We start from the raw sequence: 21,643 nt of genomic DNA, 5'->3' as shown, positions 1-21,643 counted from the left end.
ACTCCTCGTGAGTTCTAGGCAAGCTGGAGCTATATGAGAACTGCTTCAAATAAATGATGCCTATTAACCAGCAAGTGCCCAGACAGTACCTGCCGTATACTACACACCTAATATTCATTAAATTAAAAACCAAGGTTAGTAAAGCAGCCCAATTTAAAAAAAACTAAGTATATCTTCTTTAAATTTCTGTGTAGAAGCATATTCATACCTATATTTTATAATCATGATGATTCACCAGAATCCTTTACATGGTAATAAAATCTATATTAGAAATCACTCAATTTACACATTCTGAATGTGTGAATTCAGGTTACAGAGAGAGAAATTAAGTTCAAGGACCACATTTATGATACGAGGAGAACCTGCCAGCAGACCTCCTGGTTCACAGATAATTGTTCTACATCACATCAGACCCTCCTCCTCTCAAGAGCACTGATGCTAACTTCATAATGTTAACTGAACATTTCAAGAAATATATTTCAAGAGTTCTCTGGAAACTGGCTAGTTGGGCTCCATGTCACAAACAGTTAATGTCAATGAATGGCTGTGACATGAGGCAGTCTCAGAGGTGGGCTCTCCAGCAATGAGTTCAGGGACAACTGTGGCATTTAATGTGCATCATACAGATAATACACTGTGTTTCACAAAACTCTGTCAGCAAGCAAAGGCATTCTTTCAAATAAGTCTGCACAGCCAGGAAACCACTCGTACTCAAGAGTAAACTTCAGCATACTCAAATTACTTTGCTATCTATCTGGGACTTGACCTGTCAGAACCAACATGTCATTTAATTTTAGCCAAACAGGCATTGAATGTCCACTTTGTCAAACACTGTACTGCGCATGGCAAGGGAAATCAAATCTTTCCTTTTAATCAGCTATACAGATCAAAACAAAGACTTGCTAGAAAAAAAAATCCAACTAAAAAATACAAGTATCTGTAGTTAACTATTGAGGAGGTGACGTCAGAGCAAAGACAGTAACTACTTCCCCGGTTGGTGGTCACCAGAGATTTTTACGAAAAGAAATCAAATGTGGTAGGTAGGATATTCTAGGCAAGGAAAATACAGCATAGAAAGGCAGAAGGTTTTAAGTCGCCATGAGTCCACACCCAGGTGTAAAAAGACTGGTTCATGTTAGCTTAGGGTGGGGGAGGCAATAGTCACCTGCAAACACCAGCCAAGTAGTTGAGAAATTAGGCCCGTTTAGCTGCTTACTGTATCAGAGGCAAGTCAAGTAGCCCACAATTGACAGCTGCGGAACAGTGAGCCAACGTGATGAAAACAAAGCATTTCAGTTTTGTTTGTAGTTGCTGCCCTAGTGCGCATTACAGATGTCACGGAAAGCAGAATTTGACATTAGCGCCCCTCAACATTCTCTATTATCTGTCTACCGGTTGTTTAAGTACTTTTCATGCACAATTTAAAAAAAAAAAAAAGTCAAGGGGGCACACGTCTTTAATCCCCAGCATTCAGGAGGCAGAGGCAGGTAGAACTCCTAGTTCCAGGCAAGCTGGGGTTACACAGAGAAGCCTTGCCTTGAAACAAAAGTCGAGACATACTATTATAAAGTCTTTAGGGGCAGAGGGCGGATCCAAGGAATACAATGAACATTAATTAACATTTAAAGATGACTACAGAAGTGGTTTCCATCGCCCCCTTGTCTGTATGTAAATCTTAAATCAAAATAGAAAACAACAACCTATCCACGTGTTTCAACGGGTGAGATAATGCCTTTAAAAGTGCTTAGCGCAGTGTCTGGCCCGTAGTAAGCACTCAACAAACGACGGTTATTATTTTGACCTTCGCTTTCTCTCAACCATTTAGGATTCGAGTTCTCATTTTCAGGGGAAGGAACCGGCCACAGTTGGTCTCCGGGGCTGCTGCCAGCTCCCACAGTCTCCAGTTTCGCCAAACAAACCAAGGGCACTGTCCACGCGGCCAGGAGGGACCGCCGGTCCGCGAGTCTCAGCATCGGCCCCTCACCACCGACGACACCTCGGAAGGGGCTGAGCCCGAGCGGGACACGACGTCTCAGTCCCGCCCGCGATCAGCCTCGGGTGGCCGCCAACACAGCCCTACCGGGCTAGCCCGGCCCGGCCCACCTCCGCCGGCGCCCACCACACCTCTTCCGGATGAGGCCCCGCCCCCACAGCGACCCCGCCCCTCCAGACCCCGTGACTCCCGCGGGCTCCGCCCCCAGCCCCGCCCCACAGCGAGCCCCGCGCCTAGTCCTTTCGGCCCGCGGGCGGCCACGTCCTCCCCCGACGCTCTGAGGTCACCGACCGGGCTGGCCGGCAGGGGGCGGAGGGACGGAGGGAAGATGGCGGCCGAGGCCGGATATTGGCGCCGCCTCCCCCAGTCGCGGAGCCGGCGCAGATGAGGCGACTCTGCTGGGGCCAGCGGCGCTTCGCAACCCGAGCCGGGGGGACCCTGGCGGTGGGGCCTGGCCCTGCTCTATGCCGGCGCCTCGGCTAGCGTGAGCAGCGGCGGCGGTAACGCCTCTCTCTCTCCCCACCCCGCGCTTCTCCCGGCGGCTTGGGTGTCCGAGCGGGCGGCGCGGCCGGCATGGAGGACGTTAACTCCAATGTGAACGCGGACCAGGAGGTGCGGAAGCTGCAGGAGCTGGTGAAGAAGCTGGAGAAGCAGAACGAGCAGCTCAGGAGCCGTTCAGGAGCCGTGCAGGGCGCAGGCCTCCTCGGGCCCGGCAGCCCGGCTCGGACTGGCGTGTCCACCCCTTGCTCGGGTGCGGCGTCCCCTCGGGGCTTCCCGCTGGGCCTGGGAGCCAAGGTGGGCGTCGCAGCGGGCTCGGGCCCGCGGCGGACCAGCAGCGAGGACCTGCGGGACGCCACCTCCTTGCTGGCGTCAGGCGAGGGCGGCTTGCTGGACGAGGTCGAGCCGCTGCGGCCCGACGAGTTGGAGCGACTGTCAGGCTGGGAGGAGGAGGAGGAGAGCTGGTGAGTGCGGGGCGCCGGGACCGGGCGGGCCGGGGTGGGGGGATCGAGTGTGTGTGTGTGTGTGTGTGTGTGTGTGTGTGTGTATGTGTGTGTGGATCCCGGGGGAAAGCAGGGTGGGCTCGGCGGTGGCGGGGAACACTGGCTTTGCCTCTTTCTGTTGCGGGTAGGTCGGCTGGAGTTGGTTCGAGGCGTGCCTTGGGAACGGGTCTGTAGCTAGTTCTTGTCTGGGTTGTGGCACCTCGGGGTGCTGGACCCAACTGGACCCAGATGCAATCTGTGGCTTGGCACAGCTCCGGTGGGCCCGCACGCTCAGAGCGCTCCGAGGTAGCAAGCTGCTTCGTAGGAAGGGCTCCTGCTTTGTGTGGAAGAACAGCTTTCGGGTGGTGGTCTGGGCATTTTGGCTAGAGGGAGGGGGGTCCTGATTCTTAAGGTAACTAATACCAGGTGCGCGGACCTAGAGTAGCAGTCGGTGTTTTGGACGGGAGTGAGATGGGTATGTTTGTGGGGAGGCCGGGGGAACGACACTCCCCTTTAGGTAGCGGGGTAAAGCTTGCTTTGTGTGAGGAGGGCAGAGAAGGGATGGGGCTGCTTTGTGTGAAGTCGGTGGTGGAACAGGAACCCTGGATTTTATTTTTGAAAACAAGAATTGGGTCTGACATCATTTCGGAACCGTGAAGCGGTAGTTCTCAAAGCTGACTATCTTTTCCATGCCCTCCTGGAGGCAGAGAAAGAGTCCTATTTTAAAATCCCAACCAGAACTGTAATTGTCAGAAGGCAGCTCTTGATGAGCTTGTGACCCTACACCTTAAAGTCACACTTTCATTAAATAGAAAAGACACGAGAGGCTTTTATTAGACTTAAAACATCTGCGGGGAATTATCCTCATAATTCATCGCTTTGAAAGTCTTAACTTTTAGCTAGAACGTTTAGGCTGTTGACATGAAAACTTCCGTAAAGTTGAAATCCCTCAAGAACTGGTATCCAGGCCTAGGACTTTGAAGTATTGTAAGCTTGCCCTGCATGCAGGCCCTAGGTTTGCCACTTAAAGGTTTATGACCTTGAAGAAGTTACTTTGAGCTTCACTTTTGTCCTCAGGAAAATTATTTTAACATTATTCTTAACATCTGTAGAGTTCTGAAGATTAAATTAGATAATCCATGTGTACTTTTAGCACTGGGCTTGGCATACGATAAATTCTCCACGACTGGGTACTATTACCCTTAAGCCTGGTTATTTAAATCAACACTATTTAGTGAGTTTACATGTGATCCTGCTGTGGGAGATTCTAAAGATTCTTAAGTGCTGATGTCTGTGTGTGAGGCAGTGGGGGTCATGTTGAGAGCTGTATCTTAGGATGAGTGAGGTGCTGAGGAGAGTTAAGAGACTAGGAACCAGACAGCGAGAGAGGCTAGGTAGCAAGCAGTAGCCCAAATAATGGGGCAGACTTTCAGAGAAGGTAGCAAGGGTGGGAATTGGGAACTGCATTTTGTCTTCTGACAAGTACAAGAAGGTATTTAGAACTTGTCCTTAGGATGCTACGAATGATAGGGATACTCTTTCTTACGTTATTTTATTGCCAAGTAGAACTGAGTATGTAATAGTTACAGCTTTCCTATTAGTGAGACTCATTGCTTTCTGAAGGAATCCTGTGTATTATGCACTTTGAAAAAACCCAGAGTCATCCAGGTGTCATCATCTTTCCAGGTGATGATGAGATCAATGCTCATGATAATGAGGATTTTAGATGTATTGATGGAGCATATTGACTCCTCCAAACACCAAGCAAGTCTTTAGCTACTTTGGTTTCTGAGCATGTCTTTGTCAAGGTAAAGCAAATGTTCTTAGATAAGCATGCCAGAAGTTTGTCTTGACCGCCTGATTCCTGCTTAATGTTTTTACCTGGTTTTGTGTCTTGGTGCTAGAGATACTTTTTCCTGAAAATACCTGTGTGAAATTTAATCTGAAATTAAAATCTGGCCTTTTGGCTTTAATCTTAACCGTGATAGGTCAGGGGAGAGTTAAAGAAATCCTAGTTAAAATGCCTTCAGATGTGTCTGAGGAGGAGGGCGTGGCTGTCAACAGCAGGAAGAGTCATGGTAAAGTTTGCTTTCTTAGCAAGTCAGAAACTACCTTCCAAAGCTTCTCTATTGCACATTATTTTCATCTAGGGAAATTTTTGCCCCTAGCATATATGCCACAAAATGCAGAAGGTAGGAGTAGGTATTAGATGAAAAAATAACCAAATTCTGGAGTAAAATTAAGGGAAACTCCTCATCAAAAATAACAGGTTTCTTTCATACTGGCCTTCTTTCAAATGCAGATGCGTACTGGCCGTAATAAATCTCTGGAGATTATGGTTGTTTCCTAAACTTAATTGAGTTCCCAAAGCGCTTACTACTGTCTCATAGAACACACTTAGGCAGTAGTGGTGGACAGCTTCTGATACAAAGTACACAACCTAGTACACACCTGTTTATGAATAACTGTATTCACGAATGTAGTTTTACTGTGAGTGGTACACTTTAATATTTTCTATTCTGTTGTATTTCATTGAGGGAAGAATGGTAGTTACTACTAGGCTGACGTCTAGATCCACTAATGGATTGCATTTTCCAGTCTGAAAATCTTTGCTCTCATAACTCAGAAAAGTCTCAGGAAGAGAATTAAGATGACTGTGTATTGTAGTGTGTTAGGATTACCTAATAGCCTCCAGCATTACTGGGGGAGGAACTTACAAATATCTTTGCATTTAATTAGATTTAACGTTTATATATTTATAAGGTAGGTTTCAATTTCGGTGTAAGGAAACTTTATCTTGGCATCAGATAACACACAGTAAATGATGACACTAAGATTAGAATCTAGCTCTTCATACATTAAAGCTTGTGATACTCCATTGTGTTTTGCATTTTCCAAATACAGCATCAACTTTCCTACATGAACTGTCCCTTAATGTGTGTTTGAAGACTACTACTGCTCCCCCCCTTCCCGCCATATGCTAGACATTTTCTTCAGAGTAAATTTCAGTTTATTGAATAATTTCTTAGATAGTATAATTCTCTGATCCTTCCATAGTAGTAGTAATAGAAGAAGAATATTATTATTGAGATAGGGTCTTACCATGTAGTTCTGAGTGTCCTGGAACTTGTAGGCCAGGCTAACCTCAAACTCAGAGACACCTGTCTAACAAGTGTTGGGACCAAAGTCACAAACCAACACACCTGACCTAATTTATTAATTAATAAAATTAATTACTTTAATTTACTCTAGTTGTTCATTATTGGACATCTTATCCAGAATTGCATTTTTAAGTTAGTCAGAGTGTGTGTATACTTCTCTTGAACTAAAAACTACTTGTAAAACAGTAAATACTATCAATTCACCGATTAATTAATTTAGAGATGGTCTCATTAATTTAGAAGCAGCCTGTGCTAGACTGGATCTTACTACATAATACAGACTGATTTGATTTCATGACAGCCCTCAGCATCCTACATGTTGGGATTACAGGTGTGCGTTGAGGCCCACTATTACATTTTAAACTGTTAGTCATTAATAGTTTCAGCTTCTGTTACTACGTTTAGTATTTGCTGGTAGTATGAACCTCTCCACCATGTGTTTTCTATATAAACTGTTAAACTATGTCTTCCTAACTTTTTTGGGTTTAAATAGAAGGCATTTAAATTTCATGTTTGTTCAGTCTTAACTTAGGCATTTATTACCTATTTTCTGTTCCTTTTTTGTATCTTTGCATTTAGTAGACCTATGTTGTATATATTCATTCAGATTGTTGACAAAAAAATGTAAGTGACAGAATAGATTACTCGGAAGTGTGCAGCTCAGCCTGATTTTCCCCATTAATACCCATTATGGTCATTCACTGACTATTAGTTCTCCCTGTTGTCAGGCCCTTATGACATTTGGTTTGTGTGAATATCCTCAAAGATTTTGGCAAACGCTATTCTGTAATTGAGCTGTAATGAGCCTGTGAGGTTCTTACCTGCAGGAAGTCCCTCTCTTAAAGGAGAAATTGGAGTGAATCTGGTTTGATGTGGTTCTGAAGAATTTACTCGAGTTTATGGAATCACTCCATTAATTTCACAAGCATTGTTTAATCTTACTTTGAATTTTGTAAGGAATCAATTTGCTCTGGAATTTTTAGAAACTGCTTATTATTCTTTTTAGAAATTACCATCTTTGGTCCTAACCTTTTTCTTTCATATTTCTGATCCACAGCAATTTTATGATAAATTTTTTGTTATTTTTTCCATGGTTTGGGGGGGGTAGGCCTAACTGCATTTGGTATGATAGCTCACGTTGTTTCTTTGAGCTTTGATTCTCTTTGAAGAACATTCTTCCTTGTTTATCAACAAACTGATGACAGAAATATTTTTGTGTTCAATATTTAGTGTCAGGGTTTATTTTGTTTGTGATTGGGACTGTGGCTTCTTTGTACTGATGTTGCTGTAATTGATTTTCCTCTTTAAGTTTTTCATTGTTGAACTATAATTTTATAGGATATGATGCACCATTTAAATTAATTTTTATAATGTACATTTTATTTTTAAATTTATTTACTCCCTGTGAGGACTGCTCACTCCACAAGTGGGCACATGGAGGTCAGAGTACAACTTACTGGAGTTGGTGTTCTTCTACCATGTGGGTCCCGGGGATTGAACTCAGGTAGTAAGACTTGGTGGCAGGCATCTTTATCCACTGAGCTATTTCTCTGGCCCTGTAAAGGCATGTTTTAAAGCCTACAAAACAGTGACTTTTAATATAGACAAAGTTGTGCAACCATCACCTCTTCTAATTCCACATATTCCTCATCGATGACGGATACTCTTATTAGCAGTCATTCCCTAGTTCCCTCTCCTCCTTGTTCCTATTATCTACTTTGCCTATCAGATTGCCTATGCTGGGCACTTCATGGAAATGAAATCATATAGCAAGTGGCCTTTGTGTCTTTCATCTAACATAATTCTTTCAGGTTCACCCATGTTGTAGCATGTGCCAGATTATTAGCTTGATCTTTTCCTTTTTTTTTTTTGTGCCTGAACAATATTCCATTGTGTGGATTTACCGGGTTTTGTTTATCCATTCATTGGTAGGTGGGCATTTGGATTATTTCCACCATTTGGCTATCATAAATAATGCTGCTATGACACTTATTTACACGTTTTTGCATGAACATATGTTTTCATTTTTCCCCCTTGGGTATGTGCCTAGGAGTGAAATTACTCCAAATGGCATCACCGTGCTTAATTTTTTGAGAAACTGCCAGATTGTTTTTCACAGTAGCTGTACCACTTCTCTTTATCCCAAGCAACGTCTGAGGGTTCTGCTTTTTCTGCATCGTTGTCAGCACTTGTTAGGTCTATGTTTTTAACTATAATTGTTCCGTTAATATTATTTTGGTTCTGATTTGAATTTCTCTAATGCTTAGTGATGTTGAGCATCTTTTCCCTGTATTTCTCAGCCATTTATCATAATTCTTTTTGGAAAATGTCTATTCAAATCCTTTATACATTTTTTTCAGTACTAGGGATTTGGATTCAGTGCTTTGGGTATGCTAGGAGAGCACTCTACCACTGAGCTATATCCCTGGCTCCACTTGCCCCTTTTCTAATAATTGGGTTATTTGTCTTTATACTATAAAGGTTTAAGAATTCTTCATAAATTCTGGATATTGATCTCTCTCTCTCTCTCTCTCTCGTTTGGTTTTTTCAAGACAGGGTTTCTCTGGTTGTCCTGGAACTTACTTTGTAGACCAGGCTGGCCTCACCTGCCTCTGCCTCCCAATTGCTTGGATTAAAGACGTGCACCACCACACTTGACTGATTTTTTTTTTTAAGTTTCTTTAATTTTTTTTTTTTTTTGGTGTGTTTTAAGTTGGGCTTACTGTGTGTAGTCCTGACTGATCTGGAACTCTCTTAATATAGGCCAGGCTGGCCTTGAATTCACAGGTATTGCCCTGCCTCTGTCTCTAGAGCGCTAGGATTAAAAGTGTGCACCACCACAGGCAGCAGTTTCTTTTATTTTAATTAAAATATAATTACATAATTTTTCTCCCCTTCCTCCAGTGCCACTCACTTGCTCCCTTAGCCCCTTCCTCTCAAATTTATGTTCTCTTTTTTTAATAAATTGCTACACCTATATGAGTAAATATAGTTTGCTGAGTTTATTTAGTGTTGCTTTTATGTATATTTTTTAGGGCTGACCACCTGATATTGAATAACCAAATAGGGAGCTCCTCTCTGGGAAAAACCAATTCTCTCTCCACATTTATTAATTGCCTTATAGCACTTTGTCTAAGGGTACAGCCCCATGACATTCCCCCTTCCATGTTGTTATGTCAGCTAGTGTTGTTTAGATCTTGTTTAGGCAGCCATATTGTTGAGATTTCGTGGGTATAGCTTCCCCGTTCGTAGTAATGAGAAGGCACCGTCTCAAAGATGATTTCCTGGTCCTTTGGCTCTTTCAACCTTTGGCTCTGAATTTTCAACCTCTTTCTTGAGCCATAGATGTGGGTGTTGTGTTCTAGATGTATCGCCTGGGCGTAAGTATTTTGACCAGTTGTGGCTTCCTGTAATTGCCTGCATCTGCTGCAGAAAGAAAGTGCTTTATCTAGGGATGGGAACTCTACTTAGCTGTTGATATAAGGCTCAGTACTTAGAATGCAGTTAGGAATTTTGGTGGCTTAGGAGAGTGGCAGTACAACATTTTCCTCTAAGATCCAAGATCTCAATAGTCACTGGTAGATGGCGAGGTGTCAGTACTGGACATGATTTCTCTCCTGTTGAGTGACCCTTAAGGCCAGCTAGATGCGTATTGGTTACTGCTAAAATGTAAGTAGCACTATTGTACCTTCAGGAATATCTTTGGAGTGCTGGTGATCATTATTGTAGATGAAGGATATCACAGCTGGATGGAACTACTGATTGCTTTCCTCCCTAAGCTGCTCACATAGCATCTTCCAGCACTTTAAAGGTTAATCCTCAGGGAGGAGGCTTTGGATCAGATCCAGCTTAGTTCCTCAGAGTCCTGTGTCCAAAGTACGTGGTCTGTTCAATAATAGGGAGCTACCATCAGCTTCTGGGAGACAACCAAGGGCAACAGCAATAGCCTGTCTTGTTTTGAGAGTCACTTAGACTATCATGAGTAGCTTTGGAGCCTGTCCTGGAACTCACTCTCTAGACCAGGCTGGCCTAGAACTCACAGAGATCTGCCTGCCTCTGCTTTCCTAGTACTGGAATTAAAGGCTTGCACCACCTCCGCCTGGCTGCTATTGAGCTTTTTGAGACGTCTTCACTATGATTATAATTCCAGAGTGGCTGCACTAGTTTGTAATCCCACCAACGGTAAATGAGGGTTCACCTTTCTTCACATCCTTGCCAGCATGCAATTTTAGACCTTCGTATTCTTCGGGATTTATTTAAAGTAGAATAACATAAATGCTACCTTGTTCACCACTCTGTTTGCTGGTGTGTGTGTGTGTGTGTTATTTGTTGAAATGCCTGTGTGGGTGCACATGAGCCTCAGGTGCTATCTGCCTTTTTTCCAGTGGGCTTGGAACTTACCACATGGGCTAAGCTGCCTGGCCACTGAGCCCAGCCATCTACCTGTTTCTGTCTCCCCAACACTGGGATTAAAAGCACACATTGTTATACCTGCTCCTCCCCAAAGGGATCTTGGGATCAAACTTAGAATCTTGAGCTTATTGCAGGCACTTTACCTTTTTCCATTTGACCCATCTGCCCTGCCCTTTTTTTTTTTTTAATTCTTTATACAGGGTCTCCCTCTGCTTGCTTATAACTCACTAGGTTGCCCAGACTGTTCTTGAACCTGGAACAACCTCTTCCCTCAGCCTTTCAAAATGTTAGCTGGTGTTGAAATATGAGCGGCGGGGCTGCATCCCTGGCACCCGGCTGCCCACAGACTAGCTCTAGCTTATGCCCCGAAATAATTACACGGAAACTGTATTCTTTTAAACACTGCTTGGCCCATTTCTATCTAGCCTCTTCTAGGCTAACTCTCGCACCTGGACTAGCCCATTTCTAATAATCTGCTGTAGCCCACGAGCTGGCTTACCAGGAATGATCTTAACCTGCGTCTGCCTGGAGTGGGAGAATCATGGCGACTCCTTGACTCAGCTTCTTTTCTCCCAGCATTCTGTTCTGTTTACTCCACCCACCTATGTTTTAACCTATGAGGGCCAAGCAGTTTCTTTATTGCTTAACCAATGAAATCAACAGATTGATATATGACACTCCCACATCAAGCTGGATTTTATTTATTTATTTAATTATTTAATTGGTTTAATACAGATCCTCCTCCTGCTTCCCGAGTGCTGGGCTTGGGGTTTAAGGTGAGTGCTGCGGCCTCTTAAATGTTGCTTACAGGCATGAGCCACCACTCCTGACTCAGTGACATTAATTATATTCATATTCTTACACAACTATCAGCAGTGTCCAGCTGTAGGCCATTTCTATATTCCTAAATGGAAACTTCCTAACTATTAAACAGTAACTGTTTTCCCTGTCTGACACCAGTCTGCTTTCATTGTCTGTGCTGCTGTAGGCACCTTAGATAAGAGGTTTTTATTTGTCATGATTATCACACTTAACATAAGTTACTCAGGATTTGTAGCATTTGACAGGATTTCCTTCTTTGTTATGGCTAGGTGATAGTTCATTGTTGTATATGTCACATTTTCTTCATTCCTCGATGGATAGTGTTGCTTTCACATCTTGTCAGTGGTGAATAATGCCCTGACTGAAGGTGCAAGTATTTGAGTGTCTTCACTTTGATTGGATTGAATGGATCAAGTGGTAATTCTGTATTTTAATTTTCCCTTTCCTATCTGGTGTGCGTTATGCTTGTGTATATATACACATATTCGAGTGTGTATGCAAATGTGCATGGAATAACAAGTACAATGTGTAAGCCCAAGTTTGAGTCAGAAATCTACTTTGAAACCTCTTCTACTTTATTGAGTTAGGGTCTCCCAGTCAAACCCAGAGCTCACTGATCAAATGACTAGTCCTGCCAATCAGCTTGCAGGGGTGGGGTGCATGGTGCTAGAGACAGGGCATGTCCTTCAGAGACTGGAATTTTACAGGTGAGCTGCCACCTGGCATTTTCATGGGTTCTGGGATTGGAAAGCTTCTCTTTTGTGTATGGCAAGCAAATTATCTTCGGCAGTAGCTCCCAAGTCCCTAATTTAGCTTGTTAAGGAGCTGCCCTTCTGTTGTTCACACTGGCTGTATTGCCTGTGTTTTGATCATTTATATGTTCTCAGTTAGTAGTGATCAGAGCAAACCAAGTTCTTATTTACCCTCAGCTACTGTTGCTCATATAAACTGTTAAGGTAAGCCCAGAATCTCAGGTTTTCTGTTTGTCATGCAGGAAAAGCTTTCAGTAGGTGTCTGAGCACTTAGTGGCCCATGTCTCTGTATTGTCACTGCTGTGTCCTTTGTACTAAGGTTGAGACTTCCTTACTTGGACAGCTTTAGTCATACCCTGTTGGCCTGAAATCAACACCCACAATGCCATTCTTACTTTATATTTACAATTTAATGCTTTTGGAAAAGAATTGAACTAGAGAATATATTGTAAGAATCTTTATTATTTTGGGGAGGATTAAGAGCTGTCATCTGTGGCAATCAGTTACTGCCATTTCATCCATCCTGTGAATTGTGCTAATAGACAAAAGAATTTGTGGGCAAAGGGGGAGAATTTATTTGAAGAGTGTCTAAATTTATATTGTGTCCCTTCTTACTGTGCTGCCCTGGAATAGATGAGAGGTCATAGAGTCTGCGCTCATGGGAGTGCAGTGCTTAGTCAGGGTTAGCTGGCTCTGTTAGCTCCCTGAAGGCTGTGGTGTAGCTTTCTCTTTCTGCTTACCTATGAAAGAACCGTTGTTACTGACATGAGCCCCCTAAATCCTCTATGCAGTCTGCAGATTGAAAGTAGGGCTTCTAAGCAAACCAGTATGAGTTATCATGCTCTTTACAGAGATGTCAGAGATGTATGTCATAAAATTGTAGAAAAGTGAAGTCAGAAGTAGACTGAGATATGGCTGTAGGTCTGATTATTTCTTTCTCTAATATTTTTGAGATTGTAAATCTATGAGCTTCCTCTCATACCTGGTAAGGACAAGGCAGCTGCAGTGCTGTGATTGCAGGCATGGGCCACAGTGCTCAGTTACCACTACTAACCTTTGTAACTGTTCCTTAGGTGAAACTGAACCAATTCAGCTATAATGCTCTCTTACACCCGCACCCTCCAACAGCTACCATTCTGCTCTCTGTGTCTGTAAACTTGATAAAGCCAGGTAGCTTACTGCTGTGTTTTGAATCTGTAGTGTTGCCTACAGTCTCATGCACTTGCTCACCAGCTGGTGGGCTATTTTGGGGGGGTCCATGGAGGCTTTAGGAGGTCAGGCCTAACTGACGAGGAAGATTTTTTCTAAGGGTTGCTTGTAGAAGGTTATAGCCCTTTATTGTTCTGCTCAATTGTTTGTTCTGTTGCCATGGACTGTCTGCTAGTGTCATGTTCTTCATACTTACTGAGACCCTCTGAAACTGAGCCAGAAGAATTCTCTTCTCCTGCAAGTTGTTTGAGAGAAGTTAATATCAAAGGAATCAAGTACCGCTGTCTTTTTGTTTTGACTTGTTTCATTTAGCGTTATGCCTTCAAAGTTTAATCCACTTTATAACTTGTGTATGTCATTCTTCTTAGAGGAAAGGAATCTAGACCCAAAGTCACCTAGCTGATAAATAGGGGGAAATTGAGATTTACACCAAGACTGAAAAACATCTGTGGAAAATAGTTGACCTTGATTTATTTAGTTATAGATATGTAGTTTGGGTATAAGTTAATGTTGGACAATTTTTGATAAACAGTGAAGATTTTTTTTTTAATGCAGTTGCTCTTGGACTTCCAGATTGCCTTCAGAATCATTGGAGGATATGTTCTTACAAAGACTGCAGAGTGGGTCTGTGGCAAGGGTGCTAACAGATATGTAAAATGTTAATGAAGAGGTTACTTGTGCTTGTAATTCTGTTTCTGTAATAAAACAAACACTGCAGTTCACATTAGGGCAGAAGCTTAAATAGAAAACTATGTAGCCGTGGAAGCATGGATTATTTTTAGGTCTTTCTTGAATATCCTCAGTAATAGCCAATTTCTTTCCTACTGAGGGAAGGTAAGATTTTTAAAAATTACTAGTTGCCTTTATCATGTTTAGTGGATCAAACTGTGTTAACAAGAAATGGCAATGGGTCTTTGATCCTACTGCATGTACTGGCTTTGGGGGAGCCTAGGCAGTTTGGATGCTCACCTTACTAGACCTGGATGGAGGTGGGTGGTCCTTGGACTTTCCGCAGGTCAGGGAACCCTGATTGCTCTTCGAGCAGATGAGGGAGGGGGACTTAATCGGGGGAGGGAAATGGGAGGCGGTGGCGGGGAGGAGGCAGAAATCTTTAATAAAATAAATATTAAAAAAAGGAAAAAAAAAAGAAACAGAAGGTCTGAGTGTCTCTGTGCCGTGCTGACTTGCTTTTCTCCTGGTTCACTTTTGTCAGAACAGCTCCCGTGCATTCACCTCCGAGCTATTGGTGTTCATTTTGCCTACAGTTCCTTTTTTTCCTCCCTCTCTCTTTTTTTTCTCTTGCCAAAAATCTCACTAAGTCTCCACTCCAACTTTCTATCTAAGGAAATTCTCACTTTTTACCACCCTTTCTTTCATGTTAACTTATCACTGTGTATATGTCTGTTTTGGAGACAACACAACAATGTTTTGCTTTTGTGCCTCTGGGTCATGAGCAGTTCAGATTCATCTTCACATTTCTAGATAAGACCATAGCATCTGGTATGTAGTAGAAATTCAGTTACATTAAACTAGTTTGCATTAGTCTGAGTAATAGACTAAAATAAGGTGACGCTGTAGTATAACAAGACCAAATTTCTTGCATGATGATTATACTAGTTACAGATGAGGAATTTCTCATAATGTATAAATAAGGACACTATTCAACTTTTCCATAGTGAATGAACTCATGAGCCTTCTGGATCACTGCTGTTGGAATTGCTCTGCCTGTAAATTCTGTGTACTACCAGGGAACCTCGCTAATGCTCTGCTAGCCCCAAAGGCCCCATCTCCACTCTGTACACTCATTCATACCCTGTCTCCTCGCCCTCTTACTAGTAACTATCCACAAATAATGTGATTTTTTTATGTGGTTTTTAAAAAGAGACAGTTTGGTCACTAAGTAGCAGAATTAACTAGTAAACAGATGGAATTACACTTTTTTTTCTGTAGTAGTAATTAGTTTTAATTGAAACACACTGCACCTTTATTTCTGTTGTGCTATTGTTAACAGAAAAATTGAACATGTAAAAGCATGAAAGGTTTGAATGCTTTCAGTGATGTTAATTGTGTTTTCTATTCCATTATTTCCACATCATATCCTCTAAGATCTTTTGTTTGGAGATTAAAATTATGGAGGAAACTAATACCTTTAGGAACAGACTATATTATGAAGTTTAAACTAGGAAAGGTAAAAAAAAGTAATTAAACAAAGCGATATGTTTTGATTGGAAAATCCATAATTCTAAAATAAAATTGATCTCTTCTAAAGGGTATTAGGAGAGCATAGCAGAGCTGGAAAGGTGGCTCAGTGGTAAGAGTGCACGCTGCTCTTTGAAGGGACTCAAGTTTGGCTCATAAGCACCTGTAATTCCATATTCAAGCAATCCAGTACTGGCTACTGGCCTCAGAGAACACCTGTGCACATGTGACATTCTTTTACACAGACATACCTACATACACATAAATAAAAATAATACAAATCTTTTTTTAAATAACTCTAATTTGGTGAGGTGCTATATATCAGCACTCGATGCAGAGGCAGGTGGCTCTCTCTACATAGCAAATTCTAGACCAGCCATGGTTATGTAGTAAACCTCTATCTCAATAAATCAATAAAAACCATTGGAGGAGGTATTAAAATATTACTCTCCATGAAATATGAGGAATAACGAACACACAATAGCACAGTATTATGATATTTGTATGAAACTTATAAAACTACTTGGAGCAGAAGGAGGGAGAACATGAGCAAAGAAGTCGGGACCACGAGGGGTGCGCTCACCCACTGAGACAGTGGAGCTGATCTATTGGGAGCTCACCAAGGCCAGCTGGACTGTGACTGAAAAAGCATGGGATAAAACTGGACTCTCTGAGCATGGCGAACAATGAAGGCTGATGAGAAGCCAAGGACAATGGCACGGGGTTTTGAACCTACGTAATGTGCTGGCTTTGTGGGAGCCTATTGGATGTTCACCTTCCTAGAAATGGACGGAGACGGGAGGACCTAGGACTTACCACAGGGCAGGGAACCCTGACTGCTCTTTGGACTGGAGAGGGAGGGGGAGAGGATTGGAGGGAGGGGGAGAAGGGTGGGAGGAGGCGGAGGGAAATGGGAGGCTGGGAGGAGGTGGAAACTTGTTTTTTTTTTTTTCTCCTTTTCTCAATAAAAAAAAAATGGAAAAAAAAAACTACCTGGAAAGATAAGATGAAACAGGGATCTTCACTTAAACTTTAGATCTGCATGATGAGAATGAGACAAGCTGTCTTCTAAATCTAGTTTACTAGAAGGAAAGCTCTCCCACACTGCCTTCTGCTCTTCCTCAGGGCTTCTGCTCATCTCTCTGGGAGAGTTTACAAAGCAGCCAGTCATGGTGGCTGTTGACAGTCTGTTTGCTGAAAAGAATGAGTAAGAAGTAGGAGTGGATCAGGTTGAGGAATGGGGTTTAATAGGTTCTGTCAAGGGAATTAAGAAGTCCTTGCTGTGAATTTGATACCAGCCAATATTACATTTTTTAATTGTCATGAAATTAGATGGCAGATTGTTGGGTGTTATTTTTTTTAAAAAAAAAAAGTTGGTATATATTTGTTAATACCTCAGTAGTAGATTTAGAAAAGACTGCTGTTAGTAATTTTAGAACATGAACGTGCATATCCTTCAAATAGGTATCTTTTTTTTCTAATAAAAAGGAAGATAATGGGATCTTGTGTTGATTTGTAATTATGAAATTTCTGTTTGCCATTGGATATCCGTATCTAAAACTGATTTGAAGATGATTAAAAACAACCCAGGGGCTGGAGAGAGACTTCATTGGCTGAGAGCACAAGTTCTTTCAGAGGATCAGACTTATTTCACGTGGGCCTCACAACCATCTTTAGTTCCATTTCTAGGGCATCCAGGGCTTTCTTCTGACCTCCATGGCACCAAACATATGCATGGTGCACAGACATACACATAGGCAAAATGCTTACACATAAAATATTTCTAGTTAAGAAAATAAAATAAGCTGGGCATGGTGGCCGTGTCTTTAATCCCTGCCCTTGGGAGGCAGTGCCAGTTGATGGATCTTGAGTTTGAGGCCAGTCTGGTTTACAGAGCAAGTTCCAGGACAGCCAGGGCTATACAGAGAGACCGTGTTTCTATAATAATAATAATAATAACAACAACAACAATAATTGCTTCCCACTTTAATCCAGGAATTTGATTTAAAACCAAAGTAAACCAACCAACCGAACAAACAAAAAAGAAAAAAACAAAGCTAATGAGTCTTAGAAACCTATGTCTAGCTGGAGGTTTGGAGTTCGGTAAGCAGGCATCTTGACGGCAGTATAGCCTGTGAGTGAGAGACTAATGATATCTATATGAATAATAATCTATATGTGATAATCTAATTTTATCATAGCTTATCTTTGAATTTCTGTCCTGTCCCAAGCCTGGCCAGTAGGAGCTGCTACACTAATGGTTGTTTACATGATTGAATGGAGCATGACACAAAGCTTTCAGGATTTTTAGAGTTGGACTGGTGTTTTACTTTCTGCTCTAGTTGCAGTGACAAAATGTCCTGACAAAACAGCTTCGGGGAGAAAGGTCTTGTTTAGCTCTCAATTAGGTTATGGTCCATCATTGCAGGGAATCAGAGTGACAGGAACTTGACACAGCTAATCACAGCATTTTAACAGTCGAGAGTAGAAAGAAGTGGATGCATGCATGCTTTCTTTACTCAGCTCACTTTCTCCATTCTTCACAGTCGAACACCCAGATCTAGGGATTGATGCCACCCACAGTGAGCTGGGTGTTTTCATATCCATTCACATAGTCAAGGCAGTCCTGGCAGACATACTGATAGGTCAATAATTCACCATTGATTCAACTTGCCCCAGGTGAATCTAGATTATGTCTAGTTGAAAATTATAGACTCTTTTTCTCTCTGAAAACAATTATTTTTCACAGGAGAAAAGTTTATATGGACTTAAATGTGAGAGCTAGGATTTTGGGCTTGGGTGCAGATGGAAGGGTATGTCTTTCTGTCAGAATCTATAAGTACAGGGAAAAGAATTAGTACTTGAATAAGATAGAGGAATGGCCTGTAAACACACTTAACTAGAGTGAAGTTTGTTAGAGAACAAGTAAGAAACACAATTACTAATACAGTTCTTGTGCATCAAGCAAAGGTAAATAACTTTATAAAATTAAGTAAGTGGGTTGGAGAACATAATTGTGGCTCGCTGTGAAATCTAGGATGAGGCTTTTCGAGTGTGGTCTTTTGGAAAGATTAGTGTGGCAGTTGAATGTAGATGAGAACAGGACTTGCAGCCACCTTTATTTGCTGAAAACACTTTATCAACTTCTTGAGGTGAAAATCATTCCATTTCATTGCAACTACTTAAGTAGGTGTACTTTTCTGTTGTTGTGATAAAACATCATGAGCAAAGCAGTTCCAGAGTTTATTTGGGCTTATGGTCACAGAGGGTTAAAGTCCACAATGGCAGAACGGAAAGCACAAAGCTGAAAGAGGAAACTGCAGGTAGGGCTAGGCCTGAGGCTCTCAAAGCCCACCCCTTGTGACGTACTTCCTTTAGGAAAGCCGTATCTCTCAGTCCTTTCCAAATAGCACCAGCAGCTAAGGACCAAATGCCCAACTGTTCAAGTTTACGTGGGGAAGTCTCATTCAAACTACCACCATAGGTTATATGAAAACCATACTATCAAGCCAAATGGTTAAAAGTCCACTTCACTTAATTCGCCTAAGAAGAAAATCATATTATTTTTGTTCCAAGATTGTTTACTCCCTCATTAAGAGCAACTATTTTACTGGGCAGCAGTGGGGCATACCTTAAATCCCAGCACTCAGGTGGCAGATGCAGGTGAATTTCTGAGTTTGAGGGCTGCCTGTTCTACATAGTGAGTTCCAGGACAGCTAGGGCTACACAGAGAAACTCTGTCTCAAAATATCAAAAAAGAAAAATTTTCATAGTAATATCAAGAGATGTATTTCAATAAGTTGATTGGGATATCCTTCTATATATGTATTGCTTTTATTAGTTGATGAATAAAGCTGTTTTGGACAATGGCTTAGCAGAATATAGCCAGGCAGGAAATCCAAACAGAGATAGAGAGAGTAGACTGAATTGAAGAGATGCCATGTAGTCACTGAAGTAGTGACATGACACACCTGTCAGCCACAGCCTTGTGGCAATACACAGATTAATAAAAAGGGGTTAATTTAAGATGTAAGAACTAGCTAGGAATACATCTGAGTCATTGACCAAACAGTTGTAATTACTATAGTTTCTGTGTAGTTATTCATGTCTGGGCAGCCAGAAATGAAAGCACAGTCTCCCTCTTCTAGTAACTGTCTTACTACGTTTTGTTAAATACAGTTAAATTTTTGTTGCCCTTAGCTTTGATAGACTATTTTGTTTGCAGTGTAAGAAATGATTACTATAGTTATAAATTCAACCAATCAGTTATGGTCTTTCTTCTTTCCATAATCTTAATAATATGCCAGTTATATGAATATGCAAAGAAATAGAAGAGTCAGATAATCCAACATGTAAGTAACATGGGGGTTAATTTCAGCAAGGGAAAGGTGATGTTATTCTTGTATCTGTAGACTTTAAAGTTCTTGCACTTTAAAGTAGTTATATTCAATGCTGGGGAGACTGTGTAGCACGATTTCTAATTGGTATTAAAAATCCAGAGTTCTGTATAGGGGTTAATGCTGAAGAACAGAGAAGCTGAGTGCCAGCTACAGGAGAGTTCTTTTACCTCTGCCAGTGCTCAGACCAAAAGGGTGGTCCTGTCCTCAGACTGCATTGAACTTTTGTCTCTTCCCACCTTACATTCCTCTCTCCGCCCAGCCATATCACTCCTGTCTCCACCTCTCCAGTGCTGATTAAAGGCATGCGACTTCCGAATAATGGGGTAAAGGTGTGTGGCACCATTGCCTGCTCCCCAGTGGTTTAGCTCTGCACTCTGATCTTCAGGCAAGCTTTATTTGTTAAAATACAAGCAAAATATCACTGTAAGACTGCTCAGCCAGTAGAATGTTTGCCACACAATCAGGACCTGAGTTCGATCCCTAGGGCTTGGCAATATGTGCTTGTAATATAAGGACTGGAGAGGTAGAGAGGGGATCCTTGAGGCTTCATGACAAGTCAGTTTGGCCTACACGGTGAGTTCCAAACCAAGAGAGAAACCCCGTCTTAAAATAACAAGGTAGATGGCACTTGCTGAATGTCACCTGAAGTAACCTCTGGTTTTCATGTGAGTGTGCATATGTGTATGTATGTGCATCTCTATATGTAAGCAAAAACACAATAAAGTTACATTCTTAGTTGTCTCATGGGCATTAGTGTGTGACATAGCCCAAATATGATTCATTCATATTCTTAATTACATTTCTAAAATTTTTCCACATCCAACCATATGAATAAATGATGTTTAAAGGTATTTAATTTCTTTGTAATTGTTCATGGGCAAATTTATTTCTAATAAATTTGATTAATGGGATGTAATTTGCATAATATAAAACTTAACTGTCTAAATATATTGTGCCTTTTTATTGTTTGTTACTTTCCAATGTACTTACAGAATTATACAGCAATTACTATAATATAGTTTTAGACTATTTCTTACAGTTCTAAATGGAACTTGGTACTCATAAATAGTAGTTATTTCTCACTCCCTTCTACCACCCCTCCCACTAATGTGCTTTGTTTTCCATAGAGTCCAGACTTTTTGTATAAGCAAGTCATATAGAATACGTGTTTTGTCACTGGCTTCTTTTACTTAACATAATGATTTGAGTTCTGTCCATGTTATATCAATTTTATTTCCACCAATACATTTCTAAATTGTTTGTGTGTGTGTGTCTGTGTGTTAAAACTATTAACTCAAAGCATTCAAACAGAGTAAAATGGGTAGGGAAGTTCAGTGGGATGGAGATTAAAGTGGAATGTGAATTTCCTTCTTGGTAAGGTATGATGAATGTAAATGGCTATAAGGACGCTTCCTTATTATATCTTTCTTCCCAACATTGTACTTACTGGGGCTATCTAGTAATTTTCACCAGACGTGTTTAAGGAAGGTTTTCCTGAAGACCCTGGAGAAAGTTGGAATGATCTGAGTGAAATTGGCCAGGGGGACATTGAGGCAAAAGAATCAAATTGGAATTGTTTCAGACAAGGGTGATATAACAGTATATACAAGTAACCTACCAGCAAAAGTTTTAGGTTTTCCAGGAATAGAAACTGGTCCTGTATGGCTGAATTTAGATTTGGGTTGTGGAGGAAGCTGAGAAGTGAAGCTAAAGA

The 21,643-nt window shown here is 41.6% G+C and overlaps 1 protein-coding gene across 3 annotated transcripts in view; it reads left to right on the top strand.

Moving 5' to 3' along the window:
• Positions 1 to 2,299: 2,299 nt before the first annotated feature.
• The window catches only part of Slain2 (SLAIN motif family member 2), a 65,237-nt gene continuing 45,893 nt past the window's right edge, over positions 2,300 to 21,643 (top strand). For all 3 annotated transcript variants that reach the window (XM_041671266.1, XM_041671265.1, XM_041671264.1), the window contains exon 1: positions 2,300 to 2,955. In XM_041671266.1, coding sequence (XP_041527200.1) covers positions 2,567 to 2,955 — 389 coding nt within the window. In that variant the 5' untranslated portion in view covers positions 2,300 to 2,566. The remainder of the gene's footprint in view (positions 2,956 to 21,643) is intronic.

Source organism: Microtus oregoni, unplaced genomic scaffold (assembly GCF_018167655.1).
Source record: "Microtus oregoni isolate MIOR12 unplaced genomic scaffold, Mior012 000021F_ref0000039, whole genome shotgun sequence".
In the NCBI taxonomy this organism is placed as follows: domain Eukaryota; kingdom Metazoa; phylum Chordata; class Mammalia; order Rodentia; family Cricetidae; genus Microtus; species Microtus oregoni.
This window is presented reverse-complemented; position numbering and strand designations above follow the sequence as displayed.